At 40.0% G+C, this 15,156-nt stretch overlaps 1 protein-coding gene across 3 annotated transcripts in view; it reads right to left on the reverse strand.

Annotated features, from left to right (window-relative positions):
* The window catches only part of Cdk14 (cyclin dependent kinase 14), a 538,666-nt gene that overhangs the window by 139,114 nt on the left and 384,396 nt on the right, over positions 1 to 15,156 (reverse strand). For all 3 annotated transcript variants that reach the window (XM_042684715.1, XM_042684719.1, XM_042684716.1), the window contains exon 11: positions 8,743 to 8,806. In XM_042684715.1, coding sequence (XP_042540649.1) covers positions 8,743 to 8,806 — 64 coding nt within the window. The remainder of the gene's footprint in view (positions 1 to 8,742; positions 8,807 to 15,156) is intronic.

Below are 15,156 nucleotides of genomic sequence, written 5' to 3' on the forward strand. Positions count from 1 at the left end.
CTGAACAGACTCAGTACCAGCATCTGTTCTGCAGCCTGTGCCAGACAGGCCCTCCCAGTGTGACTGCCACCACTATAAAGTAAGAACAATCAACTATTCCTGCCACTTCCCAAGCTAGTCTCCCTCCTCCAGAAAGTTCACCTCGCTTACAAGTTCACTGGCTTTTCCACTCCATGTGGAAAAGGACTGCCATTTGCTTTTGGGAGAAAGACAATCAAAGTTGATGGAAGTTCTGGCTGATAGATGGGGAGAGAGCGCCATGTCCTAAATCTATATCAAGAAGACCTACAGGACTTCCAGTGGTAAAACTGAAGACAAGAAGCAGACACTGCATAATAATTCTTAAAGGGATAAGTCTACTTTATAGCCATCACATTGCCATATTTGTATACATGTACCTAACCCATTATCAAACCTAGTTGCTACCAATCTCTTTTAAAAAGGGCAAAAAGTTTCTCAAGGAAAAGTATGGAAACCAAATAGGAAAGAAAATACCAAGAAGACATGTATTGTTAGTGGTAAAGATATTATTTTATAGCTATAAGCTAAGTCTTTAAAAGGTTAAAAACACTGGGTTGGGAAGTTGGCTCAGTGGTAGAGTGCTTGCCTTGCATGCATGAGGCCCTGGGTTCAATTCCTCTGCACCACATAAGCAGAAAAAAGCTGGAAGTGGTGCTGTGGCTCAAGTGGTAGAGCACTGAGGGACAGTGCCCAGGCCCAGAGTGCAGTCCCCACAACCCACAAAAAAAAGGGTTAAAAACATTTTGGAATCAATCATGTTGGCTGGCTCATTTTTTTTTTACAATAAGGTACAGTAAAAACAAACAAATAATAAACCAATAAGCATAACTTGTCTGATTTAACTTCCACACAAGTGTACAGGCTGGATGGACCGAGCAATCTTTCTAGACGAGTAAGGAAGGAGATCTCTGCAGGGCACAGGAGCAGCTCCTTGGGTGTGACCTGTGCTGTCTCTTTCCCCTCGTCTTTCTGCATGACGTACCCACCACTGCCATGGCTATTCTTTCATTCTCCTAAAGACCCAGTGAGAATAAAGCTTAAGGGTTCAAACTCCTTGGGCACAAGAAGGACAGAAGCGGTGTTTCCTACATGGGATACTGCAGACTGCACACCCCATTTGAAGCCATCAACTTATTGGAAGAACAGATTGCCTGGCTTAGGAAGCTATCCATAGAAGACAGTGAAAGGTGGGTTAAGGTTGCTACAGGAAGATCCAAGGACTTTCCAGGAAGCTGTAAGGCATAGCTGAGAAGACCCAACCGTGCTCCCTCCTAGCTCAGGCCTGCAGGAGAGGGGCTCACCGCAAAGAAAGGAAGGCACAGTAAGGATGCAGGTGTCAGACTTGGGTGTGATTCTGGCTCTGCTCTATACTGTAGGGGTGGGGCCTGGTATTAAGCCACACATTCTCTCAGTCTGTCTCCTAGAGTCTTTCACTGTAAAATTGGATAACAGTATCATGATGCTAATCCTGTAAGTTCTCAGCGTTATTCTGAATATAAGATGAGATATATGTTGTTTTGTAAATAATATGATATAAAATGTAACGTGTCACCACCATAGAATTATATTTCTGAAATAATTTACATCCTTTGTTTGGAATTTAAAGTCTGGATATAATTGGTTTGCTGTCCCCCTTACCCTTCATGAATAAGGAGGAGCTAAGGGAAAAGTTTTCACTTCATGACAATGCTTCAGTGTAATAAAGTATAAATGTTGATTTCAAGGCCAGTATGTTTACAACCTCTGGTTTTTAAATCACCACCTCTACTTTGTCTCTGATAGAAAATGCTCTGTATTTACCTTTCTTCATCCTCTATAATATATTCTATCTTCATCAAAGTTTCTTCAAATAGCCCCCTGCATTAGATAAATAATCTTCAGAAATAGTGTTGTGCATGGTGGTGACTGTTAATCACAGCTACTTGGGAGATCAGGAGGATCATGGTTCAAGACCATAGAGGGGAAGGTAGCAAGAGCTCTTTCTGCATCTCAACAAATAAGCCAAGCATGATAGGCATAAAAAAAAAAGACATAAGCAGGAGGATCATGTTCTGAGGCCAGCTCTGGACAAAAGCATGTGACCATATCTGAAAAAAAATAATCAAAGCAAAAGGGGCTGAGGTATGAATCAAGTGGTAGAGCAAAGCCCTAGATTCTGTAGTCCTAGAGTTCAATACCTAGTACCGCTCAAAAAAAAAAATAAATGAAAAAAGAATAATATAACATTAGAAGTGTTCTGTTACCATGCTTGATTTTGAAAAATAGAATTATTTTATTCTAATTTTAATATGCTTTTATGCATTTTATTTTCCTTCCTTGAACTTTACAGTGTTTTCCCGCGTGAACTCTTGAATATCTGTCATTTAATCACTGCTGAGTGGCCCTTTTGTTGGATATATTTAAGAGCTGGATGAAAATATCATACATGGAGTTCTCATGTATTTTGATAAGAAACTATTTTATATAAAGTGATTTGAGGGTTTTGTGTACAAATTTACCAAATAGAGAGGGGGGAGCTCTCTATTTCTGAGACATTAAAAAACAACAACAATGGCCAATAAGCTGTTTTGCAAAAGGAAGTCAATGATCCTCATTACGTAAAAAAATATTCTAAGGTGTATATAATGAATAGAATTAGGGAAAAAAACATCCCTGACCCCCCCCAGCTTTGGCAGTGAGGGGAAAGAAACTGAAAACAGTAGAGTTCAGAGAAGACACAGAACCACTGACCCATTATTTTAAGAGAAATTCAACTAGATGTGATAGAAAAGCAGCAGCTTCCAAGTTTAGATTCCTCATTCTATGAAGCACACACGCATTCCTCTATACCTATGTGTATGTACACATATATACATATATACATAGGTAGTAGCTGTACACATTCATACGTGTGTGTAATACAAGGTGGCTTTTCATGGTTACCTGTTTACTTTGAGAACCGACTTTCGGATCAGCATAAACGTTAAGTACAGAAGAAAATATATACAAGCCCTCTTACTATTTCAATTATTATTTTTGAATGTCTCCTCATACTTAGGGGGACCCTCTAGTTCTGAGCTGCTTTAGAGGAGCTGAAAAGGTCACGTCATTTCTATTCATGGCCTATTGCCTCATCGTTCCCTTGAACTTTTAAACTACTTTAAAAGCTACTTGAACAGTAGCTTCCTTGAACAGCCCCTGCTTCTGCCTGGGCCTGAAACTCTCAGCATAACAGCCAGAGTGCTGCAAGCAACGCATGACCCAGATCGTGTGCTTCCTGGTTCACGATCTTTCAGGACTGTCGAACACATCCAGAATGCATGGAGAAAGGCTCAAGCTTCCTCAGCGTCCTTGGTGGCCTGTTTCAGCCCCAGTAGCCTGTAACTTCATTTTCAACTGTCTTTTTCATATTAACTTGGGGCATTTGTATGTACTGTTCTCTGTCTGATGAGTTCCTCCCTTAGGCATTTCCATAGTTCTTGCCTTCATATACTTAAGTCAAATATTAGCTTTATAGGAAGTCCTTCCTTGACCCTCCTGCTTAAAATTCTAAGTCAGTTCCTCCCCTGGAAATTCCTGAATATGTTTCTTGTTCTAGGATTATTCATAGTTTTCTCTAACACTAAATTCACTATAAACTTTACTTTCTGTGTGAGTCTCCTGATTGAGGTATTTAGTGTTTTGTTCAGTGTAACATCCTAGACATACAGCTGATACTCAGTAAATATTGTTGAAACAATGAATTTTCTTTATTCTACAGAATTAATGATAAAAAAGTAACTTTAAAAAACTGATATACAATGATAGAATATCTTCAAAGCCATCTAGATTTACTTTGACCTAGAATATCACCCCAAAGTAAACTGTTTGAAAACCCAAACTAGTTTCTTTGACATAGATACAGAGTAATGAATGGTATGTGTACCCTTAACAGGAACTGGTCTGTAAATAGCATGCCTGCCTTACCCTAAAAACACCTTGAGATTTTTCTGAAGGTAAAATGTATGCAGCTAGGCAGTATTCAGCTAGGCAAGACAAGGAAGACACAAGTGAAGATTTTGTTCAATGTTGGTTCAAAACTAGAAACGGTAAGTTTAATTCTAGAGAAGCAAAAGTTTTTCAGGAGTAAAGGGAAAATTTCCCTAAAATATAAAGAACTCTAAAACTGCTCAGAAAATGATGCATAATTCCCAATTGTAACTTTGCCAAAAGATATAAACAGTGGATAAATAAGGAAAAGTGAATGGCCCTGAAACACATGAAAAGATACTCAGCCTCTATGTTAAAAAGGAGCCTGCAGGAAGTGGTGCTGTGACTCAGAGTGGTAGAGTGCTATCCTTGAGCAAAAAGAGCTGAGAGACGACTCCCAGGCCCTGCGCTCAAGCTCCATGACTGACCAAAAGAAAGAAGAAGAAAGAAAGAAAAGTAGAAAGAGGAGCCTGAAAACTGCAAGTAAGACGCCCATGCTGTTGACTGACTTGACTGTAGTCACACACGGCATAGAGAAGGTGCTATGGAGAAGCATTCCAGGGATACTATTTATTTGGACAACAATTTGACAGAAGCATTAAAGGTTGTAATTGTTTACACTTGATTCTTTCATTTATTCTTCAGATGGACATGCACATCTGCAAGATGTGTGCATGTTACATATGATTATTAACTGTATTAACACTTATAATAACAAAACACTGGAAAGAGCTTTAATATCACCAATTAGGGTGACATCCAAAAATCAGCTAAATCTGGCGAAGAGATCAGTGTTGTTTGTGTTGTTTGTGAGAAGGCTAGAATCCTGTGGGCAATTCAGAAGACCTGACTGTGTGCTTGAAGTATGAATGACACAAGTGGAAAACCCCGGATGAATATTTTATTGTATGTCTAAAGACACAGGATTATGAGCATTGACCTTTTGCATTAATTCTTTCTGTATGACCGAGTCCCTGAATGTAGTTATCCTAGTGAAGAAATTCTTGGATCCCTTACTGAAGCTGCTTAAGTGCTTCCTGATTTTGTTTGTCATCTACCCTTTGGAATGTGCCTTTTTGTCTATTTTCCTGCAACTCCTTTGTTTTCTCTGGGCTAATCTGAACAAATAAAACAAAGGTTGGTTAAGCTCATTCACTGCCTTGTCATTGGAATATTAATTATTTAATAAACAATATTCTGAGATATCACTGCATGGACATCTGCCCCCTTTTCCAGAACCCTGCCTCCACTCCCCATCCAGGCCCTAAATGTGATGTCCCTCTCACTCCTTCAAGAGAGACATCACCTTGCCCTCCCCTCCCCATGCAGAGAACCTGGAAGAAACACAAAATTGTATTTACCATAGAAAACTATACTAATAGCTGCTTACATTTGCATCAAGAAAAGAAACATTGGAAACGGATACATGTGGAGCCTTGGGTGGAGGCAGTAGTTGTGGGGAAGTGGGAGTGGGGGAGAAGGCTTGGGCTATGCCTCTTTTGCACGCTGTCTGCCTTTGCAAATTAGCTTGTGACCTATTAAAAACTATTAGTATGTCTTCAAAGGTCAATTTCTTTCCTCTCAGCACCTCTATGGCATTCTTTGGTGGGGGGGGGGGGGGCAGAATAAGGAAGTGGGAGATGGGGTGGGACAGGTAAGCTCTGCACTGAAACTCTCTTCCTTTGGGCTTTCCTTCCCCAGGGGCCTGAGGTCTGGGAGGTCCCATAGTGGGACTCCCCTGTGGGTTTGGCTAAGCCCAGGTCCTCCAAGATATGCTTCTGTTGCCTCAGTACATAGAACTGTCTTGTTTGGCCTCCTCAAGGCAATTCAGGAATTCCTAACCACACTGATTCTCATCTGTAAGCACAAACTTTGGGCTTACATATCTTAACTGTTGATGGGCACCAGGGCCTCTCACCATCCAAGCATCTGTTGCTCCCCTCCCTCTGTCCACCATGGGTGCTGTATCTGGTACAGCACTTAGACCACATAGCCACACAGTCACAGAAATGTGTGCTTTAAACAGTTAAGGGAACCTTACTGCATTGTTGGTGGGAACTTGTTCAACCACTTTGGAAAGCAGTATGGAGGTTCCTCAGAAGACTCCACATAGAGCTCCCCTATGACCCAGAAATCCCACTTTTGGGCATTTACCCAAATGATCACAAACAAGACCATACTAAAGCTACCAGTACAACTATGTTTATTGCAGCATTATTTACCATAGCTAAGATATAGAACCAACCCAGATGCCCCTCAGTAGATTAATGGATCAAGAAAATGTGGTATATATACACAATGGAATTCTATGCCTCCATCAGAAAGAATGACATTGCCCCATTTGTTAGGAAATGGAAAGACTTGGAAAAAATGATATTAAGTGAAGTAAGCCAGGCCCAAAGAAACATAGGTCCCGGGGTTTCCCTTATTTGCAATAACTAGTATATGTCGGAGTCAAGCAGAAAAGGTCAGATAAGTTGACGTTAGGGGAATGAACCCCAAGATAAGTATTCAAATGTTTTTTTGTTTTTTTCCTTTCATGCAATTGTTTCTATCATATTTATAAGATGATTTCTATGTTGTTTTGTATGTCCCTCCCCCACAGTATAACCTCTGCTTTTACTGTATTTGATGTCGGTATAATTTGTGGAGGGGAAGGGAAAATACAAATCATTTAAATAGGGATACAGGTGGACCCATTGCAACAACGAGATGTACAAGTCGTTATGTCGAAAAATGAACTTAACAACTTTGGTGGGGGGTGGGAGGAGGATCGGGTGTGGGGAGGGAAGGAGAATAGGAAGGGATAGGAAGGGGAAACAACGAGGAGGCAACAGTGCTAGATAAGAAATGTACTGGTTATCTTGCCCATGTACTTGTAACTCCTCTGTACAGTATTCTCACAATAAAAAAAGAAAAAAATATAATTCAGGGCAACAACTATCCTTTTTTTTTTTTTTTTTGCCAGTCACGGGGTTTACACTCAAGGCCAGGGTGCTTTCCTTGAGCCTCTTTGTGCTAAAGTCTAGTGCTCACCCACTTTAGCCACAGTGCCACTTACAGCTTTTTCTGAGTAGTTTATTGGAGATAAGAGTCTCATGGACTTTTCACTCTGGGCTGGCTTTGAACCACAATCCTCAGATCTCAGCCTCCTGAGTAGTTAGAATTACAGGTGTAATTACAGGTGCCACTGGCACCCAGCAACAACTATCTTTTCAACACCAATTATGTGCTATGTATGTTCCTGGTCTCATGAAACTCATAATCTATTGGCTAATTTGCACATCATAGCACTCTCCAGAACATATTTAATTAATGTTTGTGTATGTTGTTAATGAAGATCAAATTACTCAGTGTTTTCTAATCAGATACTTGGTGGAACAAATGATTGCCTTAATTGCTCCTTTCTGCACCTATAATCTTATTCATGTAAATTTTTTTCAAGTTCTCCTGTGCTAGGGATGGAACCCAGAGCCTCATGTATCCCAGGCAAGCACTCTGCCCCTGTGCTACACCCCAACCTTCCAAGTTCTTTTGTTTTATGTCTAAAACTAAAAATCTTATCATTTAGCGTGGCAAGCTAACCTCCTTTAACAGCCCATCACTATAACATTTATAAAGAGCTGTGTTCTTGACTTAAGGCTCCACTGGGAGCAAGTAAATTTGTTAGAGGATACTTCTTATTATTATTTTTTTTAAATCCATCTTAAATTGTTAAGCTGCTAAGAGTCTTTCAGAACACACAAGTCTTTTAGAATTTTCAGTACAAAGTACAAAGAGTCTTTGGGGCTGCTAAAGAGAGAGAAAAAAAAGAATTTTCAGCAAACAGTACACTTTCAGAAGAAAAATGAGGAGTAAAAATAGTTTCCCAACTCAGTCATTCTTTGAAATGGATAATTTATTCCTGATTATCCCCACCAGAGAAGAAGAGGAGAGAAATAGCATACATGGCTCCCCTAACAGATATCATTCATAGCTCAATAATCATAATGATTATTGGATCCTCCATAAAATCCTTTCCGTAATTTTATGGTGCATCTGCATTTTATTAATTGATTTGTAACTTAGGAACGAAAAATAACAACAGAATTATTTTATAATAATTGAATTTACTGACATTTCCAGTTCCAAATCTTTCTTCCCTCTTATAAAAATTAAGCAGTCCAGTTGAGATTTTGCTGTAATCATGAAAACTGAAAGTTTCGTGACTGCCATCTACTGGTGAAAGAAAGTGTGAATATATTTAAAGTTTTTTGTGTTCTCTGAGCTGCCCAAATTTAGGGGCTGCTATATTTTTCATTAAAATGCAATGAGGGCTGTCTAATAGGAAATTAAGAACATTTTAGATGTTTAAACTGGTCATGTACTATGAGTTTTACAGGAAGAAATCAAGATGTGATGTTCCTTTTGGCAATTTAATACTATCCTAGTATTATTAAAAGAAGTGATATGGATGAGTTACAGTGCTTCAAATTAAATTTCACTGTTATAGATGTGGACGGTTCACACTGATAAGTAAGTTAACAGTTACTGCAAGAGATTTAGTCAAATCAAATAAAGTTCATACTGTAAAAATAGTCTCCCCAGGGGAATGCCATTATTTTTATTTTTTGCAGATAGAGAATTATGACAAAAAGTTCAATATCATCAGCACATAAGTATACATGAGAAAAAGAAGAATTTTTCAAGACAGGCTATTACTTGAAAGTGAATATTTACCTATTCACCTTCGCATGTAGGAAGCACATAGCAATTGTAACTAAAGAAGCATACCTGGCTTAAAATGTGGTAAAGAATGAACTCCAGGCCACGTATCTTCATTTGGTGTTCCAAGAACCTAGAGCAGGAAACAGACTTATTACTTTGAAAGCACTCAAAATTCTCAAGTGTAGAAAACATACACTGATATGTTATGAAACTCTGAATTTCTTTTTTTTTCCATTATCGTGTGCCAGAGTTTTTATTTTAATGAAAACAAATCCCAGCTAAAGAACCACCCAAGATGAATCTCTGTGTTCTAACAAACACAGCCAAATGTGACAAGTTAAAGCTCCTATTATTTTTTTACTATCAAGCCTAAACTTAATAAATAAGCTAAGTAATCAAGTGGCAGGTAGGATGTCTTCTTCATGGACATGAACAAAGAACATCTGAGTCCAATCATGATGCTTTGTCCTTCACACCAGTAACACGTGTCATTATTTATAGTCCTAAGACTGCCATCTCTTCCCCCACATCCTCTTAACATCGCATTATTTCCAATTAGTAACAGCTATAGCTTAGAATGCTTAAGTTCATTACCATTAAAACTCTTAATGAGGTTATTTATCATTTCTTTTTGCTCAAATGCCATTCTTTCCACAGTTTCACCTTTTTCTATTCCTACTTCCACCTTCTTTTGCCATCTACATTTATATCACCACAATGTTTGATCCATTGAAAGGATTTCAAGGGCAATTCCAGCTGATATAAATCTGGGAACATTGTCTTTACTGCCCCAACCTATTGCTCTTATACTCAATGACCAGTGACAGAATAGCAGTGTTAAAAGGTTAAGAGACCAGATTGTAAATGTATCCTTGGGTGTGCATGCTTGTTCTCCTCCTTTCTACCCATGTAGCCTTGGGCAAGCAAGAACCTTGCTGAGGGTGATAAAAGTGCGTGCCTCATCTGCATGCAGACCAGTACCTGCCACATAGCAACTGCTATGTTAGTATTAGATGTTATTCAAAGTACCCACAGAGAACTGGGCCAGGTCAGGAAGACAGATCCAAGTGGGAGAATGCATAGCACCCACTTTTTTCTCCAGATGCTTCCTGGGCAAGGAAGTCGGATGCTGTCATTCAAACAATGACAAACATGGATAGTCCAGTGGCTTAAAAATGGCAAGGGATCAAGCTGGAGAAAGGGAAACGGGGAGGAACAAGGGCAGGCTTTATGGGAGAAAGGGAGGCATACTCTATCTCTGGGATTGGCAGATACGCTAGGCAAGGAAACAGCGCAGGTTTCTTATTCTTTGTGCATGGTGGGGCAGAAGTGTGATGTCAAGGGGGACACAGAGTGAGTGCTCAACTCACTGCTTCCTGCTCCTCCCCTCCAGTGAGTCAGGGCCAAATTCTGCATTGATGTTTCCCCTGGAACCCCTAGTCAGCATGGAAGAGAGTGCTATTCTCCTTTGAATTCATAATTGGTAAATTTTATGAGCATCAATTAATATTAGCATTAACAGGTAGATGTATACAAATAAGATCACAAAACTGATGGGCTGGGTGGGGAGGGGTCAGTAGGCAGACAAGAGGGACAGAAAAGTAGACAAAGGTATTGTCTGTGACAAACACAATTATGATAACAATGTCTCTGCAAAAAGGCACTTTTGTCTTTATTTTCAATAACTTGTGACTTTCTTTCTTTCCAGAAATCAAGTTTGCAGGCCATGTAGCTTCTCCAGCTCTGTTCCTTTTGGATTTCAGGCTGGCTGAATTTTGCATGAAGGACAAAGGCGTTCAACAACACTTCTTTAACAGGGAGAAACGTGCAATGAAAATCACAATTTGAACACAGCCAGAGCATTGCATAAGAAACAGACAGACTCTCAGAAAGTTTCATAAACAAACAATCCAGCCAGAACTTGAACTCTGTTCTCTTGCTTTAAGTAAAAGTGTAATTGTTACCACATCCTTGTTTCTACAATGCCAGTGGTAACCACACTTCTTCCTAGACATAGACATTATCCTCATTCATGTATAGTGCTTTGTTGTCAAGGTGATTATCAACTATTATGGCTGGCTCTCCAGGAAGGAGAAAACAAAGCTTCAAGCTCTGAATCCTGGGTAGATGGCAACATCAAGCTTACATTATTTCACTGCTTTTAATTTTACTTTGCTTTCTATGTATAGCAACTTACAGATGGTTTCTGCTTTCCGTCATGAGGTACAAAACAAATAAAGTCACTCAAAAAGGACTGAAAGAAAAACATTGTCAAAAAGCATACTATGTGCTATAGCAAACATCTTGGAAGTAGAAAGAGCCAATCCAGGATCCATAGTGCTTCAGGAAGAGAGAGGAGATTCTCTAATAAACATCATCAAATAGACCCCCAAGAGGGCATCTTTTGGAAGCTGTTCTGGAAGAGAAGAAGGGCAGGGAAGGGGCAGGATTTGTGGCTTTATCCTCCAAAATCAATGGTGAAAACTAGATTGTTGGGGACTTCCTGTGACTAGACTACTTCAGAACCAGTCAGGATGGTAAGCCAGAGCCAAGGGCTATGAAAACAAGATAGGATTTCCTAGAACATTCTTAATTGTTTTCTTTAGGTATATATATATATATATATATATATATATATATATATATATATGTATATATATGTATATATATAATGTATTTATATGCATTATATATGTATATGTTTACATATATAAATCTAAAGATAATATATAGATGCCATCATCTCCAACCATACTGATGTCATACTTTTTTTTTTAGGGGGGGGGGGGGGGTCTGGTCGTGGGGCCTGAACTCTGGGCCTGGCTGTCCCTCAGCTCTTCAGCTCAAGGCTAGCGCTCTACCACTTGAGCTACAGCGCCACTTCTGGCTTTTTTTTCCTGCTTATGAGGTGCTGAGGAATTGAACCCAGGGCCTCATGCATGCAAGGCAAGCGCTCTACCACTGAGCCACCTTTTCAGCCCTTGATGTCATAATTTTTTATTGTAACCTTCACGTATAGTCTTGATCATCCATCATCCCCTTCTCCTAGCAGCCTCAGTAATCTTCTAAGCCCAGTAAACTCCCAACAAGTCTACTCACTTCCATTCTTGTCCTTTTTAAAATAACATTTCATAGTGGCTTTCTTCCCAAATAGACTTTATTTAGTATAACTGTGAATAAAATCCTCCAGTGGGTCCATGGCTTCTAATTGTTCCTACATCCCCTCCCCCCGACCCAGTGGCACTGCTTGGCTTGGGTCTGTCAACTTCTTCCCCCATTTAGAATTACTTCTTTCCCATGGATGCTCTGTTCATATGATCTCCAGAGCCTTGAATCTGTTCTGCACTCTCTTCGCCCTGAGCCTTTACACACATAGTTCTCCAGCCTGGACATCTGGGCTCTCTCCACCTAATTAGCTGCTAATTAATTTTTCAGCGTGGAGTTGAAACGCCACTTTCTCAGGTCAAGCCCCCGTAATCCCGCACACTAGGGGAGAAGCTCTACAACGTGCAGTTATGTGCACTGGGTCTTCTTCACGCTAACTGTCACAGCTCAATTTTTACATTTATTTCTGTGAGAACAAACATTGCACAAATGCTTGTTTGTTTCAGTGAACTCAGTGGGCTTTCATTGTTTGCTTTTGTTTACTTTCTTCAAACCTTGTGTATCAAAAGATGTGGCATAAAGTAGATAGATATTTAAATATCTGTGGAATGAACTATATAAACTGTAAAGGTCCTTCTGGAGGATGGACAGACAAATAAAAGCAGATGTGAAAGACTTCACTTAACGAAAGTCATGCTTCACCTTTTTAAGAGTAGAGGTGAGGCCTCTAATGCCCCAGTCTGCTTTCCCTGCCACTTCACTGTGCTTCTCTGTAAAAAGCAAGAATACATTCACATTTCCCGAGAGCCAGGCAGGCAGCTATTGAGGGAAAGGACTCGGTCTGAGGAGTGCTGGCTGGGTAAGTGTGCACCAAGCCCTGTCCACAGAAGGCGGTGGCCACGCAGAGCAGATGAACCAGACCTAACAAAGCTGCAACCATCATCTGTACCTAACACAGGGGATGTTTGCAACAATAAACATAAAGTCCAAAGCTTAGGTTCTATTTCATTACTTGAGATGCGAAGACTGGATAGACAGCGAGTTGAATAAGGAGACTTGTAGTTTTCAGTTGAAAATACATTCCAGGAGATTGTCAAGGGGAAATCAAAGGAGATTGGGGTAGACTGATGCTAACATTTGGCTTTCTAAATCTCTGTCCTGATTTTCACACTTTTCCTCTGAGAAGGGGCCAATGACTTCCTTCTAACCAATACAACAGAGGCATCTTGAGTGACTGTATTGTATGCAATGCGGACTCCCATTGTGTTGGAAGCCTCAGTCCCTTGCTGGCCTTGGGGAAGCAGCAGCCATGCTGGAAAGGCTGTAAGGCATGGAGCCTTGGGTGACCTCAACCAAGGCCCAGCCAGCACACAGACACATTCACAACACATTCACAACAACTACATGAACTTGAAAACAGATCTTTAGCCAGTGGATCGTAAGCTCACATGAGATCCAGTTGATTCTTTGATGATGACTGCCTTGTAACGCCATGAAGCAGAACCACCAGTCCCATGTGTAGGGAACATATAAGGTTCATGAAACCATTTGGTACATGACAAAACACATAGATGCTTCTTGTCAGCTGCCTGTGGCCATCTGCCTATATTAATAATTTTGTGTGTGAAAGTGATGTTATACATATCTAAATGGCCTCTAGTCTTGGGCCAAACCTAGAGACTCCCTATGCTCAGAAACTGCTGGGCACTACACATTTAGGCTTTTGTGATATTGCTACACAGCAATAAACAGCAAATACAGGTCAAATCACTGAGTAATACCATATACTAGCAGAGTACACCTGTGCATTGTTGTGCCATTAGTAGGTACCACATGTTAGGGGGGACAAAAGTAATTAGGGCAGTCTGGCAGGGAAGGCACTCAGAAAGGCCAGGGTGTGATAGGCCCAGGCCCAGACATTTCCAAGCTGACTGGAAATGTTCACACTTGTTGGGAAAAGAATATTTTGGGATATCACTTACCATAGGCATCCACTAGAGGAGGCTAACTTAACATAGTACTGAGTTAGAGAAAAGCAAGGAGCAATTAGTTAAGATACTAGTGTACCAAAGACAAAGGCATTTTAGTGGTAAGAGCCGAACAAAATGGGACCAGCCTGTTAATGAAGTTTAAGTAGAGTTAATGAAGTTTAAGTAGAGTTAAAGGTAGATTGCACTGTATTGTTCATTGAGAGAGAATATGGAACAATTTTATTCCCCAGAAACTCAATAGTGAAATGCATACACAACTATAACTCTGATATAATTATATGACATATAGTTTGGGAGACATAAGGTCATACACAAATGCCCACTTTTGTTTTTATTTGTTATACATTCAACTTAAGATGACGGCAGCCAGATGTGAGTTGGTAGAAGATGCATGATTAATTAAAGGAAGGTAGAGAAGGTAGATATGAAAGATTTCCTTCCTTGGTTTCTCATCCACAGTAAAAGTAATGCTAATTAATTTGTAGAAAACCAGCACAAATCATATGGATAGTATTATTGTATTTTTGGTAAGTGACACGAGCAAGATGTTAGTTTGCACACACATATATTTAAGTCTTTGTGTGCTAGAAATACTCACATTTGGCCATGATATGCTGGTTAGATGTGGGGGGAAAAAAACCTTAAAATGCCATAATTGTACATTGTGCTGTGCAGAGCAGCGGAACCCATAAAGTTCTGTAGACCAGTGAGTGCTACCTAGGAAAGGCCAGCAGAGGGAGCCACAAGACTGAAGAAAAGAAAGCCACTAGGATTTCACACAGACGAATAATTTAATTTGCTGCTCCACTGAAGGTGCTGGACTGAGCACCTTTTCAAAAGAGCCAAGGTTTAGGTGAGAAGCAATCCAAAGGACAGCTTTCAGAACTTAAATGTGAATTCAATTTACTTGCTACAATGATGAATGTCTGATTTAATGGTTTTGGTTGCACTTGGAAATCATTTAGGGTCATTAAAAATAATCATTGCAAATAATAATAATAATGACAATAAAAAGAAGAGGAGGAGGAGGAGGAAAAAGAGGAGGAGGAGGGAGGAGGGGAAGGAGAAGAGGAGGAGGAGATGAAGAGAAGGAGGAGGAAGAAGAGAGGAGGAGGAAGAGGAAGAGGAGGAAGCAAATGATTGAGATCACCCTGCATATTCTTTTTTTTTTTTTCCTGTTTATGTGATACTGAGGAATTGAACCCAGGGCTTCATGCATGCTAGATAAGCACTCTACCACACTAAGGTACATTCCCAGCCGCAGATTCTCTTTCAACTGGCTCAAGGAGCAGTTGGGAAAATGTGGACTTTTCTAAACTCCCAGGAGATTCTGTCAGCCAGGGTCTGAATCCCAGATGATTCTGCTAGCCTTGTCTAACTAGGC

This window comes from Dipodomys spectabilis, unplaced genomic scaffold (assembly GCF_019054845.1).
Source record: "Dipodomys spectabilis isolate Male_0828 unplaced genomic scaffold, ASM1905484v1 ptg000089l, whole genome shotgun sequence".
Classification (NCBI taxonomy): domain Eukaryota; kingdom Metazoa; phylum Chordata; class Mammalia; order Rodentia; family Heteromyidae; genus Dipodomys; species Dipodomys spectabilis.